Genomic DNA, 26,585 nt, shown 5'->3' with positions numbered 1-26,585 from the left:
TTTTAATTTTTTTTTTTCTGATGCCATATCCAACACACAAGAGCTGCTTATCAGCACACACTTACTGTCTTTTTTTTCTTTTGCTACATTTCAGCTTTATGGCTTATGTCCATTTTTTTCCTTAGGACTCTGACAATTTTCGACTTAATTTTAAATATCTTCATTCAAATGCAGATTTTGTCTTTGTAGCTGGGACCAAGTTGAAGGCATCTTTGAAGAAATGCTAATAAGAGTGCTGTGGTAAGGCACTGCTTCTTAGACATACCTTCCTTCTTAAAAGAACRTTTCTTTGAAATCTAGCCTCTAAAAAATAAACCATTTTGCTCTTATCAACATTGCTTTAATGTGCTCAGAATAAGATGCCTGCATAAACCAGAAAATTGAGAGGTGATAGTGAGCTACTCCTTTATTTTGCTGAATGTGGGAGTCCGTAAGGGGATTTTGAAAGAAAAACCTATTATGTTCCTTTTTTTCTTCTTTCTAATTTAGCTGATTAGCAGCCAGCATTTACTGAAAAGGTGCACCAACCCTGAGTGTTTGATAAACAATGCTAAAAGTTGGTTTATCATCTGCAAAGGAGAGGTGCAGGGTGCTGCATCAAAGGGGTTGCTTGGCTGGGAAATGCTGTCAGGGTGCCTTGAAATCAAATACATAGAAATTTCTCTTTTCAAAAAAAGGAAAAGAGAATTCAAAACCTGTAAATGACACTCTTGGGTAAAATCGAAGAGAGCTCAAAAAAAAATTGCAGATCCTGAAAGGTTCTGTCTCTTACAAAACAGAGAGGTTTTTTTCAGAGAGAAAAGATCAGCTGAAAAGGAAAATGTCACACACAAGTCTGCTCGCAAGTTACTGTGATTTGCTGCATTTGTCAAGCTACACGATCATATTCAACAATGGCAAGACAGGTTTAAGGTTAAAGAAAATTCCGAATAACTTTATTATTCTCTCTTAAAAGCAGGTGAAGTCCTTTTAACTGCATTTGGTATCATTTATCACAAGGACCCATTAGAGTTAAATTAATGTATTTCTAGAGATAGCTCAGTCATCCCAAATCATTTTCTGTCTGATGTTCAAGCCTTTGATAGTGTACTTGGAGTTTGAATTGAATTCTGGAGAGACACTGAGCATGTTAATTAGATTCTCTTTGTGCTCTAAGAGGGAGGAAAAGCAGAASGGATAATTTTTAATATTTCAGTTGAGCACTGTTTGCAAGGCACTTACCTCTTTCCTACAATATTCCATGCAATTAGAAATTTCTAGAATTTACATGTTCACTATGCTATCTGAATTTGCTAAAGGTTTATGTGGCCTTTGGATAATATGCATCGAGTACAGAGTAATCTTTTTGAACTAAATTTAAAAAAAAAAAATATTAGCTTGAGTGTGTTATTTAAATGTTAATGTATCTGGCTGCGACACCACTGTTTTATAACACTGAAACTGCATGGCAACTTGACTGAAACAAAAGTGCTGAACACATCAGCTAAACAGGGGAAAATATTTGTGTCAGCAGCTCCTTGTTTGCACAAGCACAATCCTCTTTTTGCCAGATCCGTTTTTCCAAACGGGGCAGCGGCGGCCTTGGTGGTGTCAGTGGTGTTCTCACATTGGTGCCTTGAAAGGGCAGTTTTTAATAATGACACAGACAYGGTTAAGGGGATAAAAAGGGTTTTACCTCGGTATTTGGGATCCCAGGTGCACAACTTGATGGCAGAATGCACACCCGTGTACAGCACGGGTACAAGTTTTATAGGGTTCAGGAATTAACATATCTATCTAGGATTCCCCAATAAGAAACTTTACAAATGCAGTGATGCCCCCCTATTCTAATGAATCCCCCCCAGATGAGGCCAGAGCCCAGTTTACACAAGATGTTCCAGAGAGAAGGCTTCACCCAAGGCTGGAGTTGGATTTAAGCTTCACCCAAGGCTGGAGTTGGATTTAAGCTTCACCCAAGGCTGAGCTCGGGTTTTAAACAGCACAGGGCACACTGAGCCCTTCCTCAGGATGTTTGGTCTCTCTGCCCAGCAGAACTCCTAAACTGAGCTGGAATATCAGGAATTACAAACATGTGGGCTAAGGGGTGCAGGAGAATGCACAAAGGGTACAGAAAGCGTAAAAAGGAAAAGCAAAAATCATCAGGCATCAACATGAAGAACTTCCTGCATCTTCCTGCCCATGCTCCTCATTCTGCTGCCAAGGGAAGAAATGAGGCAGAACAAAACAAATTTCCTCATTAGTGATGTGAAGAAAAATGAAATAGAGCCCGTGAAAGGAGCAAATGTGGCGTTTATCGTCACGCCGGTAACGCGCGGTGACAAGGAACATTCACAGGGGTTGGGAACTTATTGAGATATCAGAAAAAACAAAAAAAAAAAGAAAAGAAAAAAGAAGGGCTGGGAGAAAACAGAGGGCAAGTGGCAACCTCTGGAAGCTGCGGGGTTTGGGAATAAGGAGGTGGCACAGACCTTCCTGCAGAAAAGGAAAAAAAGAGCTGCCTTCTCCTACACCATAAGAAAGGGAGCAGAGCCTCTTACCACCAACACAAACATTGTGCCTCTGMAGGAAAAAAAGGGATCTGACAGCAATGAGAAGAACTGGCACGAGGAAGATTCAGAAAAATTAAACCCTAGATGAGAGAGAATTGAGGTCAAAACAGGAACAGATGTGCACTRAAAATAGAAGGGCAAGGAAAAGATAGATGCAAAGGTCTTTGCGAGTAGACAGATATTTACCAGGAGGGAGAGACATCTGATTAAAGGAGAGATGGAAAAGCAGTGATAATGCAAAAGGAAAAAATCTCAGCACAAATTAAGAATCCTCTTCTTTCGGTTCAAGTCATTCTTATTTAGCTCTGACTAAATCACCCCTTGGATCCTCAGCCTGCTTTATTACTGGGTAAAGCAATGAACCTGATGTAAAGGGCAGCAGTGCAGATGCTGCTGAGCACCTCTGCAAACTTGAGATAATGACATTAAGGGAATTAATAGAGTTAAAGTACAGCCTGCATTTAGTTCTAATTAGACAAAAGATAGCAGCCAAATTACCACATAAAATACCAAGTCATGGAAAGGGTGGAAATATGAAACTTCTGGGTTTGGCATGATTTCCTGAAATGTCCCTAATTCTCCATTTTGCTGTTTGTTCCCAATAATTTCATGCAGTTTGGGGAACCAAACCCATTTTTGGTGGCAGAGCAGAGCCTCCCTCAGCCATCCCTGAATTGAGCCCCAGCAGGTACCAGGCATTAGAGATTCATAATTCACATAAAATATTGCTATAAGGGTTTGCACAGAATTTGTGATTTTCAGTCTTTTGGCTTTGCCATCCATCCACTGTGCAAGGTTTCATTTAAAAAAATTCTTTTAAAATATGGGTTGTGGAGTTGTGAACTGATTCTCAATAATCAATTTCTGTATCAATATGTGTTAACTGTCAAGAAAAGGCCTATTTTTTTTCCACTTACTCTCCCTGCAATTTGCATGCAGACTCACATGTCTTTAATGCCTATATAAATTTAATTAATGCCTAAATAAARCTGTCCTTGACCCTGAGCAATCTGATTTTTTTCATATATTATGGCCCTGATTTCGCTGATGTACAGCCCTTGTTAGTTTGGCTAACTCAATATCTAACAAGAAATTGGTGAATATTTCTGTTCATAAGGAGCAGACAGACAAAAGTTTCCTCAGATCACTCTAAATCTGAGAGAAACGATCAGCAAAATGCATTTTTAATTCTTTAATCACAGGAGTGGACTCTGTGAACCCCAGGGAAGCAGATTCACCCAGTGAAGCTGTTTCCAGCTCAGCTTTTGAGAGTAGAGCCATATATAACTGAAATTATATTTCAGTCAAAGGATTTTTGGCATAGGAATAACATTCATTGAGTGAACAATTTGGAACCGCTGTCTCTTTTGTTCCATTAAACATCCAGATGTTCCAGATGTTTGTGTTCTTATTGGCAAGGCAGAATCAGGCATGGAAGTGCAAATGAGGCAGATATTTGTGTGCTGATTATTTGCTAATAATTATTTGTTAGTAATTATTTGTTAATAATTTGATTATTTGCTGCCTGTTTGGGGTGAGACGGCAACGCAAATATTTGCAAGGAAGGTAAAATTTCTATAAAATATTTTAAATTTTGCTATATTAAATTCCCATAATCATCTGAATTCCCATAAAATTTTATTTCCACGTAGATTGTATAATGAGTGTAAAGCGTACAGAAATGACACAAAATGCTACAAGATGTGACTYGTAATTAAATGACAACTCTGTTATTGGGGTGATGGATATCTCAGGAGAATGGAATAAAGCAGAAAATGTCCCTGATAGGCAGAGATCCAACTGAAATTCAGCCAGGACAGCAGTGCTGGGAAATGGTGCCTCATCAAATGGGAGATGATTTGAGGCTATTTGAGAAACGAGATTTGCATCCTCAAATTCCTGACTCTCCACAGCTTTACAATTAATGCCTGTGGCAGCCTTTCAATGTTTAAAAATCCTGGTGACATGCTGTTCTCTGCCTTGTAAAAGTCATCCTGCTCCTGAAAAGCTGAGATGGAAAAGCTGAATTGCATAAGGAAAAGAGAAAATCCCCAGTTCAGGCTGGCTCTCCTCTGAGAATGSTGTTTGTGGCAGAGAGAACCAAATTTGAGGATTAGAAAGTGCCCATCTTTCACATCCAAAAAAGTTCTAAAATATTTAATYATAATTWAATATTATATAATAATATTAYAATATAATATGATGTAATAGCCRTTGARTAATTTTATATTTAGSYCTAGAAATGTCAGTAACTTGGATCTGTATCATGAAGAGTTTCTGGAGTCAGAATTTTTGCCTCTTTTTTTCCCAAAGCTCAGTGGAGCAAAAGGCTTCGAGCTTTTTGGCACACAGATGGTGACAGAAGGTTTGATGCAAGGGAGTCCTAATTACATGGAACAAATACAGCCCAAGTAATCTAAAAGGGCAGTAGGAGGCTCTAATTCCCTATTTCTTRTTCTTATCTCACCTGAAGAATTGAAATTATTGAATTGTGCTTCCCTGCACAGTTCCTACCATATCAAATAATTCGACATTTGATGTCCTTATAGAGGCTGTGACCTGAAAGTGGCAAAACTCTTTTCCTGTTTAATATCTGTTTGCACAGCTCAAAGAATCTTCCAGACCCTCAATTCTGATATTGAAGATCATGATATCTTATTGAGGATAATGATATTTATTTTCATTAATAACTAATGCTATAAAAATGATTCTTGGAAAACAGGAAAGAAGTAGCTGAAACGAGCAATTAGGAGGCAAATAAAAAAGTGTGTTTCCTTCATATCTTTATGGGCTCATTTTCAGGCAATTAGGCTGCAGGTACATTTATTTGGCTGCTGAATATTGGATGTTAAAATTCCGAACTTGACGAGCTATTTATTAAACTCATYCTTTCTAACTGGCAGTATAATTATGCAGGGGATTATTGTCTTTTCATTTATTTTTCTGGAATGATTAGCTTGTGCTGCTATAAAACTCATTTGTGAGAATGACTGATATTTATAATGTTTTAATTAAATTTGGATTGGGAAGCAAATGGGAAAATTTACATTCARCGTATATGGTTGTGTCAAACATGTTTGACAGCACTTGTCTTTTTATTAGCTCAGAATAATTAGTTGGGRTATTTATGTACTAATATTACCTAATTAACTCAGCAGCAAGGTAATTAATTTTGTTAATGGCTGTCCAAGAAAAAAAATAGTGTTGCAGTATAGCGAGATGCTTTAATTTGGCTAGATTCTTCTTGGTTAAACGATTTCTCAAATAGGTATTGTTTCTTAAAAGGATTCAGAGAATATATTTTTATTTGAGAGGGCGATTTTTGCATTTTACCCATGATAAAACAAGGTGCAGTGTAAATGGTGCAGGGAGAGAACAGAGCAGTTGGGTGCTCATCCTTTGCAAAGGAACGATAGATAAAATGTGCCCCATCCATCAACAGCTATTCCATTGCTTTTCAATCCCAACTGCAAGCTTTAAAATATCCCTTATTGCAACACCATTTTAAAACTGATGGGGTGAGAATATTGGGCACTGAGCAGACATATAACCAAAACAACCAAAAAAAATAAATTCAGCACAATGACTTCCCAAACTATGCATGGTTTTCCCATTAATTCCTTCTCTCTAAACTTGACCTATCTCTCCCTGAAAGATTGAATGTGTCCCGTGGTGTCCTGTGACAGTAACCACATGTTTAAAGTCATTCAGCTCTCATTCCTTATCTTTCTGTCACTTTTGAACCTGAGCACCATGAGCTTTATGCCCTTTAATTCTTGGAGAAGATGATTTCCACCCAGTGACTGATGRAAATCCGATAAACCTTGCAGGATGGTGGTTTGGAGTGGGGTACTCCCAGCCCATTTGTTTCTATTTAAAGGGTTGTAGTTTATTTTTCTCTGCTAACAAATGTGCAAATTCATGTCAGATCGGCTCTTAAGAATTCTGTGCTTTAAGATTTACTCATTAGTCAAGGAGTTGTAATAAATAAGAGATTTTTGCAGAATGTGGGATGTAAAAAAAAGGAGAGATTGGGAAAAGCAGCATGTCCGAATGCCTAAAGTACTTAAATTAACAACTGTGATTTAACTTGAAAAGGGGTTGTGGGAAAAGGATGTGGGCATCTCTGGCTCTCAAGGACATCTGGTCACTTTGGGGGAGGGATGAAATTTATCCACTCCAATGGTTGATTGACTTCCAGGCCAAAAGGTCACATCAGAAACTGCAGAGTGCCCAATTAGACTCAAGTAGCTGCTTACAGATTCCTCTTGAAAGGAGCATTTTTTTTCTGTTTTTTCTGTTTTTTCTGTTTTTTCTACCTTCTCACACCCAGTTCCTGTACATGTGTATTTGACTGCTGAAAGCTTTGTCCAAAGGCAGGACCAACTTTGGCCATGGGGGAAGTTTCTGCCCTAAAGGAGCTCTCAGCTCTGTCATTTTAATCATTCCCATGACCTCTSTCATCCCTTTCCTCACAGATGGTTTATTTTTATTTACCCTGGTGAATGATGCACAGCAGAGACCATCTCACCCTTTGCAGCTGTTTTAAACACCCTCCTGTAAGCAAATTCTGTGCTAATGTTTATCTCTGATAGTTTATCATTATCAGAAAACATTGCCATGCTTTTTTTTTTTTATTTTATTTGTAGCTAGTGAGCTCCAAACGAGATATAGATCATAATAATTCATGCGACGTCATGTCTCAGTGCCTAATTAAAAAACTGATGACTTAAATTCATCAATGTTCCTGCCAGGCCCTGAAATATCCTCTCCTTTTTGTCATTACTGAACTCTTTGGTTGATTCATAATCCTGGTGCTAATCTAAAGACCTGCAAGGGAGCAAGTTATATTTATAATTTATTTACCAAAGGTGGAGGTGGAGAAGTTGTTTCAGACTGGCAAGGTTAATAATCAGACTTTTCTTACTTGTTTTATTTACTTGCTCAGTTTTGTGGGGTTTTGGTGGGGTTTTCTGTGTACCAGATTTGAGAACGAGCCACTATCTGAAGTATTTTCGCTGTAAACAGTGGAAAAAAACCAAGAGTTAATTAATTCCATAATATTTCTGCAAGAAGTTTGATAAATCTAGTATCCTAAATCTTTCATTTAGAGGGTCTTTTTACCTATCYGAATATTTTTGCATTTTTAAAAACCTTCTCTCCCTCGCACTTTTTTCACTTTTTGATTTTTTTTTCTGCATGTTGAAGCCAGTACTAGCATTTGTCCATATAACAAGTTGACAAACACTGCAATTTCCTTTCTCCTATTTGTTTATCAGATGATACACTAAAGTCTGAAGGGGTTGTATTTTTAAATAGCAGCGTTTGACACCTTTTAAACCCTTCCAGTAGCAGCAGCACATGGACACAGCACTAACAGTGCCTGACAATTGCAGTTTTATTGCACTCATTGCTTTGACAGGCCTTGACTTTCTGCCAATTCACTTGGAAAAAGGCTTTAGATCCCTTTTGCCCCACTGGCTTTCCAGATTCTTGCTCTCTTTTATTTTATTTTATTTTATTTTTTATTTATTTTCTTTTTTATTTATTTTTTTTCCTAACCACACATTTCTTTCTTCCCCAACTCTGATTTCTCTGGAGCAGTTTCCACAATCACCCCACGTGCTGTCTCTGCAGTTAAATTATTAAGACATATTCTGAGAAAACAGGAGAGGGACATAATTACATCATTAAATGATCTTTTGCCTCATTAATTTTTTTTTATAGAAAACATCTGCCTTAACAAGACCTGTGATTTTTTAGTKCTTCTAAACTTTAGTAGAGTTAAGGTGTCCATAAGAGCTTCCACTGTGACCGTGTCCCCTCTCTTGGGCTGTGATTGTGGCATTTCTGTGTTTTCTCTGTTGTTTGGATGACAAATGAGCTCCCAGAGAAAGGTGGGTGATGAACAAGAGAGATTTATCCAATATGAAAATTGTGAAATGCTGTTTCGGGTAAGATTTTTACTCATAGGAAATCTGTGTGCAGAGTTCACACATCTTTTTATTTAACTGGTTCATACTTTAAGGGCCAGATTTTCAGACAGCCTTCCATATAAGCTGACCTTAAAAATAACATTATTTACATGTMTATAAAATCTCCATTCCTGCAAATTTACAGTAAGAAAATTGACTCTGTGGGGTTAAGAACTGAAAGTATTATTTTTCATCAGCACAAGACAAGAGCGATTTTTTGACAAGTAGAGTTTATTCCCAAACCCCCAGTCAGAAATGTGCTTGGCACCAGTAGATGCAGACATTTGAAATTTGGCAATTTGAGTTTGTTGGCACTCCTCACATCAGACAGAGCCTCGTGCTCCTCAAAAACCCCACAGAGAACCCAAACCAAAACCTCTCACTCTCACACCTTCACTTTGTGTCTGCACAGAATGGATTTAGATCCACAAAGAGACAGAATTGGAGCTTGCTTTTCACTCATGCATAATATRGATAATCATCCTGACTCACACATCTCTTCTGCATGCTATTTAAATGAGACTATTGCCTACTTTTTAATCCAAAATATCGAGTGGCTTAATAACAGCTGTTTCTCTTTAAAATGCATTTAGAAGTCCTGTTTAGGATGCTAATTTGCTTAAGGATGGAGCCAAACTACATTTTCTGTTTAATAAGAGCTCTTTCTGCATTTTAATCTCCTAATCAACAGTAATAAGCTATGGATATATAGAGGCAGAGTATTTTTTTTTTTTTAAGAGGGGGCATTTCTAAGTGCTCATACATGACTTTGTAAAGTGTGTAAAGCATTTTAAGATGCTCTTCCAGCATCTCAAGTATTTTAGTTCACCCAGTCAAAAATTAAAAATAAATAAATCACTGTGGCATCTGTGGGCAATGGAAACAGTGACTGAACTCAAATAAAAAATCATCCCCACACTGCTCATTGCTGTTCAGCAGCTCAATATTTGCCTTTCCAGTGGGYTGGAATATCCCTTCTGTTTCTGTGGGGCTGTTTTGTGTTGGGTTTTTTTCTGTTTGTGTGTTTGTTTTCCCAAAGTGAGACAGTAATGGCTGTCTTCAACTCGGGGAAAAATTGGCCAGGGAAATGGGAAAAGCCTGAAATTCAGGCAAAGCTCCCAGTGCTGCCACGATTCCCCTTGCAAAGCCTGAGCTGCAGCAAAATCAACCTAAATTCCAACTCCATGGCAGAAAATCCTAAAAGTCATGGCTGAGTCCCCKTTAGAAGCAGAGCAGTTTGCTCCTGGATTTGTCAGACCTTTGAGCAGCAGCTGTGAGCAAACCMAACCAGATCCCAAGCTCCTGAGCAGCTTGCTGGATGGGGAACTGGCTGTATTTCCAGCAGAAAGCTGCCCAGTTTTTGAAGGGATTCATCAAAACAAATATGTATTTCTACAATCTCTTTTGATCTCAGCAAATTAGCAGTTTCACTGRAAAGCTGTCATCCAGCAGGAATGGTATTAACTCTTGATTTACCCAGTGTCTTGGGAGTTTTCCTGATTTCCCCTTCTGAGATGAGCATCGCTTAACAGGGAATAACAGGTTGCACTAAAAAAGCATAATATATTAAATATATTGGCTTTAACATATAATATAGAACATATATTTAACATACTGCCTTAATCAAAATGTGCTCAAAATCTCCTCTTTCTCCTCCTGTTTCTGTCAATGTTTGTGATTTTGGCTTTAGATGACGAGGCAAAATCTTGTGTTTCTTGTGCAAATGATTCCCCCTTGGTGGTGTTGAACAGCACAAGATGTGCTTTGATGAGCCAGATTGGCTGAAAACCCTTCTGTCCACAGAGGGAACTGCTGAGCAGTGAGGAATTTGGGGGAATAAAGCACGTAGAGATGTTCCCCTTGAAAATGCAGTGGTTTGGACRCCCTGTGGGTGTTTGCAGTGTCCTGAGATGACTCCAAACCCACAGGAGTTTAATGAGATAGTTATGCCCCAAAGGCAGGTTTTGTGGAGTGAAAATTTCCTGTGTGTGTGTCTATCCTGCTGTTTAGTGCACAAATTCCCAAACTSACTTTTAACTGTGGCAGCAAAGAGATGTTCACAAATTAATTTATCCTGCAGAAAGAAACCCTCACCTGCCCCTCAGCTTAAATCCTCTTGGACAATCAGCAAGGACAAAGGAAGGGAATTAGGAAGGAACTCCGTTGCCATACCTACAAAGGCATTAATTCCTAAAATGTTTCACATATAAAAACCTTCTTTCATTCCTGCTATACTGACTGGTATTGATTTCTGCTGTTGCAGCAGTGCTTAAAGACCTGAGCAGGGCCTGCAGGCATAGATGTGTTATGTTTTTATAGGCATGTGAGACAGAGATAATCTATGCCCTAGGCAGATATCAAATCAAAAAGCAGCAGGATGTTAAAAAAAATGGGGAGAAAAAGGGAGTAACGAGATAGTTTAACCTGCACACAAACCTGTGGACAAGAATAATACTGAAACAGGAAAATGAAGTTACTTTGCTATTTCTCTCACACTGTGTGTGAAAATTAATTAATGKTAATCACTGCAGTATTATGGGATAGCAGTGATTTTAGTGCTTGGGGTGTGGATGTGTTCATTAAGCAAAGTCTGGCTTGTTCTTGCATCAGGAACACAACAGGTCACCCCAGAATACCATTGTGTTAATTTATCCACACTGCTGTGCTTTCATCATGGTTTGGGATATTCATTAGCTCAGCCAAGGTAGCAGGGATCCCATTTTTAATGCTACTGGAAGTATCTAAAACAMAAAGCAGGAATTCCATTTGATTCTGCATTGCAGCAGTGATTCAAAGCTGAGCAGACTGCTGATAGGACTGCTGGAAATGAGGCTCTGCAGATGAAGACAGTGGAATTTATCAAGGTTAATTCAGCTAACAATTATTGTTTTGATGACCACTACATGTGGAATGCTTATACAACCCTCCCAGGTCAAATCCACCCCTGGAAATCCCTGTTTCAGAGAGAAATCCGCACCCTTTAAACTTCTGTTCTCACTCTGCCTTTGAGCACTGTCATATTGATCTTMATTTTTGGATCAGATTTACTTAATTCATGTAATTACACACAAATATTTCTTCTTTGTCTTCCTTTTTCTTGCAATGCTGTCACCATTGAGCCACTTGGGAGCCTGAGCATCATGACAGCACAACCAGAGAAGGGTCAATGCAATCAGGGAGGTGAATCAGAGGTGGCATCTTCCTGTCTGGGACTGTCACCCCAGAAAAATGCTACCAAGACAGATAAGAGCCTATTTCTAAACCTCACTTATCAGTCTTGTGCCTAGTGTGAATGGATCTTTGCACCTCTATTTCGTGCACAGATTTGTGTGGATTTAGGATATGTGGAAATTAGATCAGGATCTGCACATTTGGAGTGAGTGTGCACAGGATGCATCTTTAGATTCTGTAGTAGATCTATCTCAATGTTCACTGAAACAATGTGTTCATTGAATTAATATCTTCTTTTTATTTCTTTAAACATCATTCCTCACTGACTGTCTTCCAGTTTTCATCAATGCTGTTGTCTATGCTCCCATACAAAAGAAGGAATTTCTTATAGAAGTTCAGTTGATAACAAAAAACTTGAATGTATCTTTGCACCTCTATTTCATGCACAGATTACGTGTGGATTTAGGATATGTGGAAATCAGATCAGGACCTGAATATCTGGAGTGAGTGTGCTCAAGGTGCATCTTTAGATTTTGTAGTAGAAGATCTATCTCAATGTGTTCATTGAATTAATATCTTCTTTTTATTTCTTTAAACATCACACATCAACATCATTCCTCACTGACTGTCTTCCAGTTTTCATGTATGCTGTTTTCTATGCTCCCATACAAAAAACTTTTTTTTTACCTTCAGTGTGTTGTTCTGCCATAAAATCTGTGAATGTGGACGTGAAAACTCACTGAATGTCCTTTTTGTTTTCCCTATCACGTTAATGAAATAGAATGAGGAACCACAAAGTTTAAATTTATTTTTTTAATGATTATGCCGCAGATAATTAATTCATAAGCAATTTCTAAGCCCGGGAGATTCCTGTGACACATCAGAGCTACTGTTGTGGTTAAGATAATGTAATTAAGTGGTGTGTAGGTGGTAGAAATTCTGAAATGCTGGCACTGTGCATTCACAAGGACTTCTGTGGGCTGCAGGATGGTGGAATCCTGAATATATCTCCTGAATATATCTCCTGAATATATCTCCTGAATGTATTTTCCCTTGTTTGCCTGGGTAAGCAAACAGATGCAAAACCAAAACACGCAGAGCTAATGAATTCTGTACCAGCAAGGGATCACAGCAGGAGCAAATGCTTGACCTCTTGTCTTTCACAACAAAAGCCAGATTCCATCCTCAGAAATGCTTGTGAAGCTTTTGGGTTCAGCAGATAAATATTTCTATCTGGAAGGAARGGTTTGACCCCAAATGGAGCAGATACATGGTTAACATTTCTGTCAGGTGTGTTTTGCACTGTCAGACCATGGTTGAAGGGTGGAAATGTCTTTTGGTGGTGTCAGGAAGCTCTGACAGTCAGACTGTGCCTGTTTTAAAGGTGACCACGGGGAGCTGGGACAGCTCTGGAGCAGTGAGGAGAGCATTGTCACAGCACAATTCAGCTGGATTTGKGTCTGGATAAAGCCTGGATGGATCATTTAGGATTAGCTTAATGATTTCTTGGGGTGACCTCACAGGGCTCACACTTTGGGTTCTTCCTGGCCCTTCCTTCAGAGTCGTGGGAGGACAGAGGTGAAAGCTGCTCCTTGGGAAATGGTTGTGACTGATCCTAAAAAATTTTGCAGCAACCAAACACATTTCTGGTGCTGAGTAAACAAGGCCTAGACTCAAAATCATGTCAAGACTCTCATGGCAACTACTTTGTTGTAGTTTGCTSATCAGCCTGAAACATCTGCCCCTTCCCTCTGTCCCCTCCTCTCTGTTCTTTTGAAGAGGAATGGGAAAAGACCTTCAGAAGGACAAAGGTAGTTCGAAAAAAGTAGAAAAATAATCACAGCCCATTGTGATGTTACACTTGCACTGCACTTGGCAGATAGACASATTCAAAAGAAACAGTGAGCACAGATTTTGTTTGGCTGCTTTTCAATTCTGCATATTAAAAAAAAATAAAGGTTACAAAAATGTACAATAMCCTGTTCTCCATTCAGCCAGATTAACAGTGGCCACTAGCACAGAAATTGAAAGCAATTTCCTGATCTGGAACTGGTGGACAATTTTATAATTTGTGGTCGGTCATAAAGTTTCTGTGTCATGTGCATCAAATGTTTAATAGGTTTATATCAATATTTTTAATATTTGATGCTTCATGCATGTGTGAAAGAAACAACATACAGTTCATTCCCAGGATATTTTTTCATTAAAAATTTCTTAAAACAACTCAGCAGAACACGGATAAACTTCCTGAATGTATTCTTGCTTCCCATTTCCATTGCCTAGAGTGCATTTTTGCAATGGATGGTGATGTTTTTGTTTTTGCTGATTATAAACTCTCCCTGGAGAAACAGCAGCTTACCTATRTGCTCAATATTTCCCCAGATGCAGCATAAATGTGCTCCTGCAGGCAAATTGCATGCATATATCAGAGGGCAAAAATGGACCTTGCTCCTAAAATCGAATCCCCAGTCTTTAATTTGGGTGAGCCTTTGATTCAGAACCTGTCTTTGCAGCTGAAATAGAAAACCAGTGAAATGGTCTCCCAGGCTTTTGGAAGAGAGACAGAAATAATCTTATCTTTGTCTTTTTAGCAAGAATCTCCCAAGAATGCTCAGCCAGGACATACTTCAATGAGATTACACCCTTTATCATCACACTGAAATATCAAACATTTGGGAAGTGTGGTGATATTTTCATCAAGGATGTTATTGTGGGAAATTCTTTCGTTAAGGAATTGTGAATTAGATTGTTTTCCTTGCTCAGATGCTGAGGTTTCATTTATTTAAGCACTGCCTTTAAAGCAGCCGTGGAGGAAACAATAGGACCACTCACCTAAAATAGAATAATATAATTAAAAAGTAAATCACTGCTGACACCAAAGTGCATTTAAAAGCAGCTGCAGTCAATAAGTTGGTGGTATTTTAGTTCTCAGAAACGAAAGGCATGCAGCCACATGGGACCAATAATGCTGGATGATTTATTGTAGAAGATTTGTGCAGAACAAAGCAGGAGAAATGTGGACCTGAAAGTAGAAAAAAGAAACTGTGAATATTGAAGAGGTTTTGGAAGTTCTTCTGGAGCCATGGGATGCAGTGATTAAGAGAAATCTTTGAAAAGGACTTTTACAACTGGGACAGAGCAGGAAGAGAGAGGAATTCAGAGCAGGTGAGACATCCCTGCACCTGGAAAAGGTACAAAGAACTACATGTAAAAGAGGTGAAATTAAAAAAAATCCTAATTGCTTCAGTAGTCTGATCATATCTTCTGAAGTGTTCAATTCAGATTCACCTGGTCATGCTTAGAGCAAGTAGTACCTTCTTGAAAAAGAGTCATTACTTTTGTACAATTCAGTTATTTCAGAACTAAACTAACATTATTCATGAACAATATCTGCCCTTTCAAACATTCCTGCCTGTTGTATAGAGCAACTCTGACTCAGAAAATGAATAATTGATAAGGTGTAAGCCTGGCAGTGATTGGGATCTTTTCAGATCTTTGAGTGAGAAAGAGGTTKGCTTTCATTTCTAAAATGAGCAGAACATTTTGGAGAAATGGAAGCTGGGTGGTTCAGAGCATTAAGCTTTGGCTCAGTAGAACTGGGTTTTGTTCCCTGAGTTTTCACARATGTTTGACAGGAGGAAAGTCTACAGGAAGAGATAATGCTTAAAATTTCAGGTAATTCTAAAGTTTGAACATTGACTTTGTTTAATGAATTAACAGCTGTGTTTGGGGGACAAAAACCATGTAAGAAAGCAGAAACTTCATCTACAGAGAGCACTGGATTTTAAWACCCAATAAGGTTTTGAAAAACACCAAAACCCAAACAAACCTACAAGAAAACTCCATTTCCTTGCTGGAGAGCGAGAGTGAACTCTCAGAGATGGTGACAACATTATCTACACTCAGACCACTGACATTTCCAAGAARGAGCAGGGAAATGTTCAGGGTCAGTCTCAGTTTTGGGATTTGCCCCCATTTGGTGGACAGGGAGATGCACTAATTGCAGGAAAGATGCAGCAATATTAACRAGGTTCAATGATAATTGCTCCAGGGGTTTTACAAGATCCTCGTGAGTATTTAATGCATGGAGGATGGGGTCAGACAAAGCTGTCAGGGACAGAAATGCCCCCATTGACCCACAGAGTTCAGAAAAGACCCCACAATTCTGAACGTGACATTACAAACTTAAAAAGGTCAGGAAAGGATGCAAAGCTCATTTCCCTAAAGTAAAACTGCTTTTCAGATTACAGGAATTCACAGTAAGATCCCCAATTCCTTCATTTGTTTAAAAGCCATATTTCTGGGTGGGAATTTTGGTGGGTTTAGTTTGAGTTTTGGGTTTTTTTTAAGGAATGGTAAAGGGTGGCTAAGGCACAATGTCTTTACTGAAGGGAAATAAGCCTGTTGTGATTGCCTCTGTACAGCAGCTAAAGCACATTTAGAAAATTTTATTGTACATTCTGAAGGGAAAAAAGCCCCTACATTGATTTGTCAAAGTGCTATCAAGGGTCAGGAAAGCTCACCTCCTGAGCTAATTTGCTGCTCTTATTTAAAATCCCTTGCTATAATCCAAATACTTATTTCTCCTCTGTTCAAGCTCCCACATTTGGCTAATGTGTGAGCAAAGCATCAGGAAGAATAACTGTGACACCTGGAGTCTCAGTGCAGCATTTAGCAGATGACAGGGTTGTTTTGTGGGGTTTTTTTTGGAGCAAACTCACCTTTCTCCTGCACTTTCCTGCTGATCCTTCAGCAGTTGGGACTCTCTTATTCCTGACATGCCCATGAGCCTGTCTCAATTCTTCCATCCCTGCCTGTTTGGAAATGATTCCAAGGACCTGAGCAAAAAATGCTGTAGTTACCTGAATATGAATCTGTTGAGTGAAGCCAGTGCTTTAACCCAGTTTTAAATTTTTATCTCCAGTAAATGCAGTTTTTTTTCTGGCCTCTTGCAGGTTTTGCCATTCCATTGCATCCAGCTGCTTTTTTTTTTTTTTTGCACACAGAATACCTCGGTGTGTTGGATTGTTGGATTGTTGGATTGTTGAATTGTTGGATTGTTGGATTGTTGGATTGTTGGATTGTTGGATTGTTGGATTGTTGGATTGTTGGATTTTTGGCTTGGGCCTCTCCCCCCTCATTTCTTTTCTGGTGTCCAATCTTTTGAGAGTTTGAAGTAGCAGTAGCTTTATAGCACTTAGGTTTCAAGGCTCAGTTAGTCTAAAGGATCGATGGAATTGGGRAAGTTAAGACAAAAGGAGGTCAAAAGGGTGTGTGTTGGATAAACCTGTTAAGCAGAGGGTGGGAGTTGCACCACTTAAGGTCAGCTTCAAAATCTTGTTTGATCCCCTCCTTTAAAAAGCAGCCATTGTGAACTGTAGTAAAAAGATTTTCCCTTGGGTTTGGCAAAGTAATTTAAGATCCCAAAACGCTTCTGTAGTGCTAGAGACAGCAAAGCGTTGGATGCAGAATGAAAATGTGCAGTAGAAAATCAACATGCAATGAAGGAGCATTCCTGAGGGAAACCCTTTTTCCAAGGAATCTGCTCAGGCACGGGAAATGAGAGCTCRGATACTCAGAAYGTATCTAGGGCTCATCAACACACAYTTTGCTAAGCTTTACACCATGCAAAACAGGAGGTTTTGCTTTATTGGGAGCACCCCAGATTATGTAAGTGCACCTTTATGGAAGTAAAACAGCACATCTGATTTTGGATGTTGCCATTAGCAACAGCTCTGTTATCAATCTCAGCCCACATTCCCCTCCTGAACCAGCACCTCAGTGAGAGGAAACCCTGGGGGACAGGTAATGCAGAAAGATTTAATGCAAAGGGAATTTTGGGATGTAGGCTTAGATTAACAATCTGATCTGATTTTGAGAGCACCCAACTATCCCTGCAAAGCACYACATCATTCTAATTTTTATAGTGTTTTGTTCCCCACAGAACTCTGCAATACACTTTTTCATTCTCACTTTATCTCTTTCTCCTTTAATAACAAATTATTTTTGAGGGGAAGGATGATTCTGCAGGGGAAGATGCTATCTTAGAGCTCAAATGTGTAGGTTTGTTTCCAGAAGACATTCAATTCATCATCTGGGAGCTGAAGATAATGTTGCTTTTTTCTACTTTTTAAGAGTGTTGTGAAAATGAATCCAYTGTGGATAGAAAGGCATTCATAGATAGTGTGAGGAATGTTGTGGAAGGAATTAAAATGTTCTCTGTTCTAAAACAATGGAATGAATGCCAAGCAGCAGCAGGATGAAATAAATGAAATTARGCTCTGGCCCACATTAGGTGTTCTTCATTCCCACAGTTCATTGACTGTGATTTTGATGTCAGATAACACAGTAATTTGTTTAGCTGAACCCAATCATATCATTATTGCAAAGTGCTGAGTGATCTGCACAGTAATTGTTTCRATTGTTATTTGGCCTAAAATAAAAATAGTAATAAAACTTCTAGAAATAGCTTCCAGTGTAGAAAAGATGCTGATCGTGCTGGTTACCAAAAAGTAGCAGGAGCACATGGAAAAACTTACACGGCTTTCTAGATCCTACTAATCTCTCTTGTATTCTAAAGGTATTCAGATAATATTTAAAACTCTCACTGAAAGTTTTCATTACTTTTTAATGGATGTTACCCTTGAAACGTGTTGTTTTAAGTCYCTTTGGTTGAGAAAGACTTCAAATCAAATTCTATCTTTAATGCTGCCTTTTTCAGCGATGTCCCACTTTCTGTTCTTGAAGTGAGGAAATGCTTTTAATCTTTTGTAGGTGCACAGTAAAAGGTTTTAACTTAACAGTGGTTTTATACCACAGGGTTCTATGTGCTGCCATTTAATTATTTTATTCTGCATGAGAATTCATTTGTACATGACAGGAACCAATGGATGAAAGTCAATGATTAACTTTTAGCAGCTTCAGTAAGGCTGTCAGTATTAGAATTATATATATATATATATATATATATATATAGTATTAGAATTATATATATATATATAATATTAGAATTATATATATATATAGTATTAGAGTTATATATAATTATCAACCTTTTAAAGCCATCCTATTAGGACTTTTTGGGGAACAGCACTTTCACAGGGAGCAGCTATTGAGTCAAACACTCACCTCCAGCTTGGACACCAGTGTAGAAAGTGCATGTGGAGAAAAGGAGAATTGTTTGCTATTTTTGCATGTTTTTATTTAGGTTGCAATCCAAATGAAATTGGATTTAATCTGGAAATTGCTTTGGTTCCACTGTACTTTTTGAGCAAGTAAAGAAGGAGCCATTACTCTAAATGGAGGCTGGAATCCTATAATTGTACTAATAACTGAAATTAGAGTAGAAGCTTCAGGAGAAAGACTTTATACTGAGTTTTGTCAGTGATTATGTCTAACCAAACTTGACCTGAGGGATTTTCATCAGCTCCAAGCAGGACTATTGGTGCCCTTCCCTTTAACTTCTTCTGGCAGGGAAACATTCTGACACTCCATCATTTTGCAAACAATCTCGTTTCGTTTGCCAAAATGTAAGAGTTTCACTGCTTCTGAATCATTTCTTCCAAGAYAAATATGAAAATGATGACAAGACAACTTGCAACATACCACAGTGAAGCATTGTAGTTTTCTTTTCCCTGTTTTGGTGGGAATTTGAGACTTTGTTTACTTGAAAAATTAAAGCAAAAACTTTGGGGATAGGGGAGAAGAGTAAAATGGGTACAAATGTAAGGCAGCAAGCAGCAAGAAAATGTTAATAAAATCTTATTTTTATTACATAAAAAATAATGCAGTGATTTTTACCTCTACTGTAAAGTCTGTGTTATTCAAGGCAGTTGGGTTACATTAATTAGCAATGTATTATTAATTTGTGGGTTTCTCTTCAGGCATTTCATATCCTTTCAGCTTCTACCATTTGCCAATAATTCTAGCTAAARAGATTGGCCAGCAAACTCAAGCACAGTATTTTATTTTCTGTAGATTGTAGATTTTCTCTCTATGTATGGATTGTTCCCATCTCCTTCCCTCTGCACTTGCTACTGAGCTATCAGTCATTGCTCATCTACTCTCGGTGTGCATTTTTAATTTAAAATTAGGTGTTGAAATGCTTTCAGACACTACTGATTTTGACATAATAACTGCCTTCTGTTAGACAAGCAGTGTGTGACTTTAATAAACACAACCATCTATGCTCATGACTGACTTTTGCTGCAGTATAAAATGCACTGTTRATAATTTTGAATGCAAATCTCTTTTCAAGGCAAGCAAATGAWGATACACTTGGCTGGAAAGTTTTAGGATATTGAAACAAGGCAAATTAAAAATTAAGGCAAGAGACAGAAAATGTCTTCTAACTTCAAACCTTTCACTTCATTCATTTAATCAGCTTCTTTTTAAAACATTTTGAGGGTAAAATTGTCTCTCCTACTATGGGATCATGGAGTTAAGAAGGCTGCCCTGGGTGAAGTTGGGTGTGATGAATCCCTCCTGCATGGATCCCATATTTACTTCTCACTGTAGAGTGAGATTTTCAACACACTTCATACAGTATGGGATTTTTTCAGGCTTTGGTAAAAAGAGGGAGTCAGAAAACATTGGGAGAGTGATAAAAACAGCCAGTGAAATCAGTTTCCTTTGAACTGGGGTGTGTATGGAATAGGGTTAGTCTTGGGTATCAGAACTATTGCCATCAAGCAAGAAATAGCTCTGTTACCACTAAACTGAAAGGTCAGCTCTGCTGGAAGTGCCAATTACTGGTAATGTATGAAGTGGGTTTCTTGGTCTAATTGGGAAATATTTTTAAAAGACAGTAGAAATCATGGGAGTGAATTGTGAACTCTGTGTTCCTCCAGGTGAATTACTGGTGTGGATTCCTAAGGGAGAGGTGAGAAATGCTTCTAAAGGAGTGTGATAGATGTCTTTTGGGCATTAGGGCCTTTTTAATGGTCTCCTGCCTTTGTTCTGAGTTTATTGTACCAATAAAAAGTTTAAAAGTGCTGATGCAGGAATTACAGCAGACTTTAGGAAATAATCTCTGTTACAGTGACACTGTGGGTTTCCACAGATGGCTGCTGTATTTCACCTGCAATTCTCATATGCATAAATGGAGAGMAAAGAGAATGTGCTGCCAGCACATGGAGCCTTCACATTCTTACATATATCCTTAAATGTATAAGGTTAATAAATTAAATGTCATAGATGCCAATAGAGAATGCTATCTTACCTAGAGCAGCAGCCTCTAGTTTTTATCTGTTAATCTGTAATGTATTAAGAGCATTTTTTCTACCTTTGCTTTTTATGAACTTGGTGAATTCATGATGAAACAACTACATCATCTGCAAACTGCTGCTGGTGTTTAAAGCTCACAGCCACAGTTTGATCCAGTGCCCTGTGCTTTTTCCTGCTCKAAAACATATTGCTCTCGTTGTAAAATTGTCCTTTGTCTCTTTTCACAGAGCGATGAGGTTTTAACAGTCATCAAGGCCAAAGCACAGTGGCCGGCTTGGCAACCTCTAAATGTGTAAGTAGGGAATTGTCCGTCCCTAAATGTGTAAGTAGGGAATTGTCTGTCCCTAAATATGTAAGTAGGGAATTGTCTGTCCCTAAATGTGTAAGTAGGGAATTGTCTATAAATGTGTAAGTAGGGAATTGTCTGTCTCTAAATGTTTAAGTAGGGAATTGTTTCTAAATGTGTAAGTCGGGAATTTTCTGTCTCTGTAGTTTTGCATTGGGTGTTGGCTAATGGGCAGCTCTAACCAATCACTCTGGTAAGGAAATAACCTCAAGTTTTGTTGACARATGGGTTTTTCAAATTTTTTCTTGGTGGTGGTAGATGTTTGTTTGGCTTGTCGTTTTGTTTTGTTTTTTTCCAACATCTGCTCCTCTCTTTCTTTCCTCTTTAACATGTGTTCATTTTTTACGTGCTACAGCAGGACTGTCCCATGGAGTTTGTGCCTCCCACACATAAACAGAGATGTTTATTCAATGCTTTCTCAAATATATTATACTGCAGTAGTAGCAGCATTTTATGGCATCCTGTCTCACACTTGGTAACAATGCACTGATACAGCAAATTATCCACCAACAAAAAAACTTTTTAAGGGACTTAATTCTTTAAAATGTCAATCTGAAACACTCCATGGTAGCCTCATGATCCTGGTGGTGCTACAACCATGGTATTTCACCAAGAGAGGCAGAAATTTTCTTCTCAGGATCTGACTCTGGGCTCTCCAGCACTCAGCAGAAAAGGGGAGAAAATTCCTCTTTCAGGATCCTCTTGAATGTACTGGAGGCCCTTCAGGGGAGGTGTTGGGGTGGGGGTGCTGATTCCTGAATAATTTAGCTACACTTGGCCCAAAGTCCATATTCATAATCCAAACCCAAATGAGTGAGACCTACAAGAAGTGACCAAAGATGAGAATCCAGTAGATGGGGTCACCCCTTGAGCTGACAGAAAATGAAATCCTTAATTTTCAGGGCAATGTGTTTACTGCAAGATTGTACAGAAGATCGTTCTGTTTCCTGAAGCACGCAGTGTCTGCTTTTGTCGTCTGTATTTCAGAAAGTATGTGAAAACTTGAAGGTTAGTTAAAAAAAAAAAAAAAAGCAACAAACCTGCAAAAGAGTTCAGTTTTCAGAAAACATCCCTTCCTCTAAAGGGGTTTAGAAACTCTTAAGCAGCTTACGACTTAAGCTATTCACTTTATCCCCTACCCCTAAGCAAAAGAAAAAATATATTTAAAGAAGGTTAGGAGGTGAACTCAGCTTAAACTGTGAAAATATAGCTGATCTGCTAGCTGATCCCTCTTTAATCTAGAACAAAGAAAACCTGACAAACAAATGAAAAAAGAAAGCCAACACCAAAGTATCAAAGTATGAAATCTCTCATAGCATGGAAGCTCAGGACATGGTTTGGGAAAAGACCTTACCCCTGTGACCAACCTTCAGAGTTCCTTACCTGAGCACCAGATGGATTTTCCATCACTGGGGTGTATTTTAACCCTGAGACAGAGTTGAAGGCTCTGCACAGGAGCTGTAGGTTTGGCTTTTTTATCCTATTAATGCAAGTTGAGGTCACAGTGATGACATTCCTTATTTATGGACTTATCCCCCTGAAGTTTCCAGCATTTGGATTCGGGAGGGTTTGTCATGTAGTATAGCACTTTTTCCTTGCTGCCTTCTTTTCATTCACTCCAAATTAAGAATTTTAAACGGCAACTTTGGCCAACTTCTCTCTTCTGCTCTGATGAGTTCTGGATTTGAAACCAACCATTTATTTTTTCACTCCAATTCCATCACTCTCCTAAAGCAACACTTATGGCTGATATTTGTGTCATCAGAATGAGCACCAGCACCTGGAACTGACTGCTGTGGGTGCTTGGGAACCTTGGGCATTGACAGGAGAGCAGGTTTGTACTTTGTTCACACAAAGATGGAAGGAGGATCCTCTTCTCCAGAGTCTCAATAAATCAAATTGAATATTCCATATCAGAAAAATTACAGCTAATCAGAATGTGTTGACCCTGATCATAATTCCTAGTTGTGTACAGCCCTGAGAAACTCTATCCTGCCAAACTTCACTGTCTGCTTTTACTGATCCTCTCCTCAGTTCCTCTACGTGCCTGCTCTTTGTCACTCTTTTCCATTTTTACTTTTCTTCCTATCACTGACCTTCATTATCCTTAATTCAGTCTCTTAATTCAGAGCACCAGCTTGCAGAAAACTCTCCTGAGTTTTTCCACGTAGGAGACAGCTTTGGGTGATATTTGTGAACCAGTTTTTGATATTTGTGAACCAGTTTTTGATATTTGTGAACCAGTTTTACAGTTACCTAACTGAAAGAGCAGCATGGGGAACACAAGAAGGATGAGTGCCAGACCGAGTAATAAAACATTTTGCTGTTGCTTATATTTGAATTACCAAGTCTGTGTGTCTGAAATTCTGATTTTAAAGTACTCACAGGGAATGCATTCATCCTGGAGCACACTGGTATCAGTCTGCAGCATGCTGTCAAATCAAAGTAGTTTTTCTTATCTTTCTTGTATAAACAAGTGCACAGCTCATTGCTYCCTCCATCACAGCCATGTTTCGGGCAGAGCCAAATTTTATTTTCATACTCAGCTGAAAATCAGYGGCCTTTGGCAGTATGGAGGATAAAATACATCAAAACCAGATAGTACCACTGGAATCCAAATCTACATATCTGGCACMTGTAAAATAATCAAGCCATGACAGAAAAATTAGGGATAAAGAAGGCAAGACTTTTAAAGTTAATATGCATCAAATTCACCGTGAGCTAGTACCTTTTTAAATTTTGCCTTGAATTCCCTTCCCCAAAATAGATGCAGTCTTTTTTTTGGCTGTATTTGTTATTTCTTTGTCCCTTTTATTTTGTTTCAAATCTGGACATCACTGTTGAGACACAAAAGGGGAAGTATTTGAATTGCAATTCTTGTGTCTAACAACTTTTTTATATTTCCTGTAAGCCATGGAATCACATGGCCCTACGCAACACTGTGGAATCTGAAATTCCATGTACAGCCTAACACTGATAAATACAAAAATGGATCCCATTCAGAATGGAAATTATTCTCCAAGATGTTAATGTAAAGGTCAACCTAGTGAAAATGCATTTCAGTGCAAAAATTCAAGGTATTTTATCTTGGTAAACAGCATGGTGGGAGTACCTGACATCTAAAAAGGTTAACTTTTTCTGAATTATTCACAAGAATTTTCTTACTTCTCTCTCATTTTATTTTTTTTTTCCTTTTATGCAAAAAGCAAGGTTCCACAAGGTGTGAACATTACTTGGCACATGGTCAGGAAGTCAGACAAAAAACCCCAAAGCAGTCATTGCTGTTAGAGCCTGACCTGCTCTGATTTCACAGTAACATCGCTCCAATCGATAGCAGCTGCAGCCAGGGAAGCAAAACTTCCAGCAAAGAAATAATGACATTTGCACAAGCCCATCTCATTGATAACAAGTCATCAGGAACAACTAGAAATAAAAGGAAATAAAATTGCTGGCAGCTAAGGCACGAAGAATTGAAACAAGGAATAGGCTGATGAATTGTCTGAGTTGCAAATTCGTTCTCGGTGACTTGCCATTGCAATGAGTGAAATGTGGTTATATTTGACACCTCATTGGATWTATGTTATCCTAAAAGAAAATACCTTTTTTTTTTTTTTTTTTCCTGAAGAATTATGATGTGCTTTGCTCTTGACAGATGAGTTGATTTAAATTTTGAGATGCTTGAAAGTACTTTTTAAATTCCCTAAGTGGCTCTCTCTAACTCCAGCTACACTGTTATAAGAATAAAAGTTGTAATGCTGTATCATATGGGCCATATTTTCCCTTAAACAGGCGCTCTGGGAATGCTTTAAATAGATTTTGTATGAGGTATGTCTTGTCTAAACTTAAACCCCTGCTTTAATTCTGTGGTGAAAGCATTGCAATCTCTGCAATGCATTTATAACCAAGATTGTTTTTGTCAGTGGAATGCCTCACCCAGAGAGGCTGTGCTGGTGCAGGATGCTGGGCAGCATCACTGCTTTACTTTTATTATTATTTATTACTTTACTTTTTATTTCTGTAAATCTCTGGAGGGTCTTTTTTTCCCCCATGAATCTTTCTCTCTCTCTCGTAACCTCCCACTGTCACATTGTGCTGTCTATCCTAAAAYGGGGTAAAAGCCAATATCTATCAATCCAGCTGGAAATTAAATTTCCCTCCACAAAATGACAGTATGGTACCAAGAAACATTTTCAAAGTTTGGAGGTTTTGTGTACAAAACGACAGGAATGAGGAGGCCAGAGAGAGTCTGGTTTCTATGGAAACCCCATGGTGTGTCTGGCTCAGCTATTTTCTTCTGTTATGATTTTATAGATAACTGGGACCCATCCAGGGAAGTTTCATATTGTCAAAAATAGAATCCTCACCCCCAATCTAATCAGCAATCGTAATGCATGAAGGACAATCCAATATAAAAAAAACAAACTACAGGCAAAAAGTCAGCTGTGACTTTTGATGGCATGAAGAAAAATACATAAATTTCTCTGGAGCTGTGAAATAGTTCTGAGTGCTCCAGCTCTGCATTTGACTTATGGTTAAACTGTATTTTACATCAGAAATTTTCTTGTGGTACATCTGTCTTTCCTGCTGCATCTCTTGATGTGACCCCCACTTGTATGGCTTTGGAAGGTTCAGTTGTGTCCCAAAACTCCTGGCAGCTGGATGCAGGAGAAAGTTATGTTAAATGAGCAAATTATCCATCAGGAGACCTAATCAAAGCACTTTTGCTAAAAGGCTTTGACTTCAAAATGAAAGCTTTCATGTAAGGTTGGTTCTAAATGGTAAAGTTTTTCTCTCATATTGAAATAAATGAAGTCTATCTAATGTTTTTAGGGTTTCTTTAAATACAARTTCTATTTYTKTCCTGAAAAGYAGAAGTATTTGTTACRCCAAACTCRAAAATCTCAGAAGAGATATYTCAGAGATAACACAYTYTTTAAAAAGCCATATAAAATAATAGGCATTTTAATTTGAGACTGGGTGAGATTGGGCTCAAAGCGCACTAAAATATTTGGATAATTAATAGAAGATAAAATCTTTAATGATATCAATTTCTGTTTTATTAATGTTTCAGGATCTTAAGGGGGATGAGTTAACCCAAGAACAAACTCTACACTCATAACTTGGTTGCTCTATTTTAAAGTCTCTACAGAGCTCCATTTAAATGAGAAAATAACAGTTTCTTGGGTTTTTTTGGGTTTTTTTTTCCCAGAGAACAGGACAAAACACCGTTCAGTTGTATTTTAGCAGCTCAAGGCTGCAAATTTGTACCTCTCTTAGCATCGATTCCCATGCTATTGTGAAATACCCTCTTACCTGAGT

General features: G+C 38.3%; 1 protein-coding gene across 1 annotated transcript in view; it reads left to right on the top strand.

Moving 5' to 3' along the window:
- Nucleotides 1-26,585, top strand: part of SPON1 (spondin 1) — an 85,458-nt gene that overhangs the window by 45,055 nt on the left and 13,818 nt on the right. Inside the window, exon 7 of the mRNA XM_057384321.1 lies at nucleotides 21,148-21,212. Coding sequence (XP_057240304.1) covers nucleotides 21,148-21,212 — 65 coding nt within the window. The remainder of the gene's footprint in view (nucleotides 1-21,147; nucleotides 21,213-26,585) is intronic.

The sequence above is a fragment of the Malurus melanocephalus genome, unplaced genomic scaffold (genome assembly GCF_030028575.1).
Source record: "Malurus melanocephalus ecotype Western Australia unplaced genomic scaffold, MMel_1.1 scaffold_699, whole genome shotgun sequence".
NCBI lineage: Eukaryota > Metazoa > Chordata > Aves > Passeriformes > Maluridae > Malurus > Malurus melanocephalus.
Note: the sequence above shows the minus strand (reverse complement) of the source record. Positions and strands in the feature narration are given on the sequence as shown.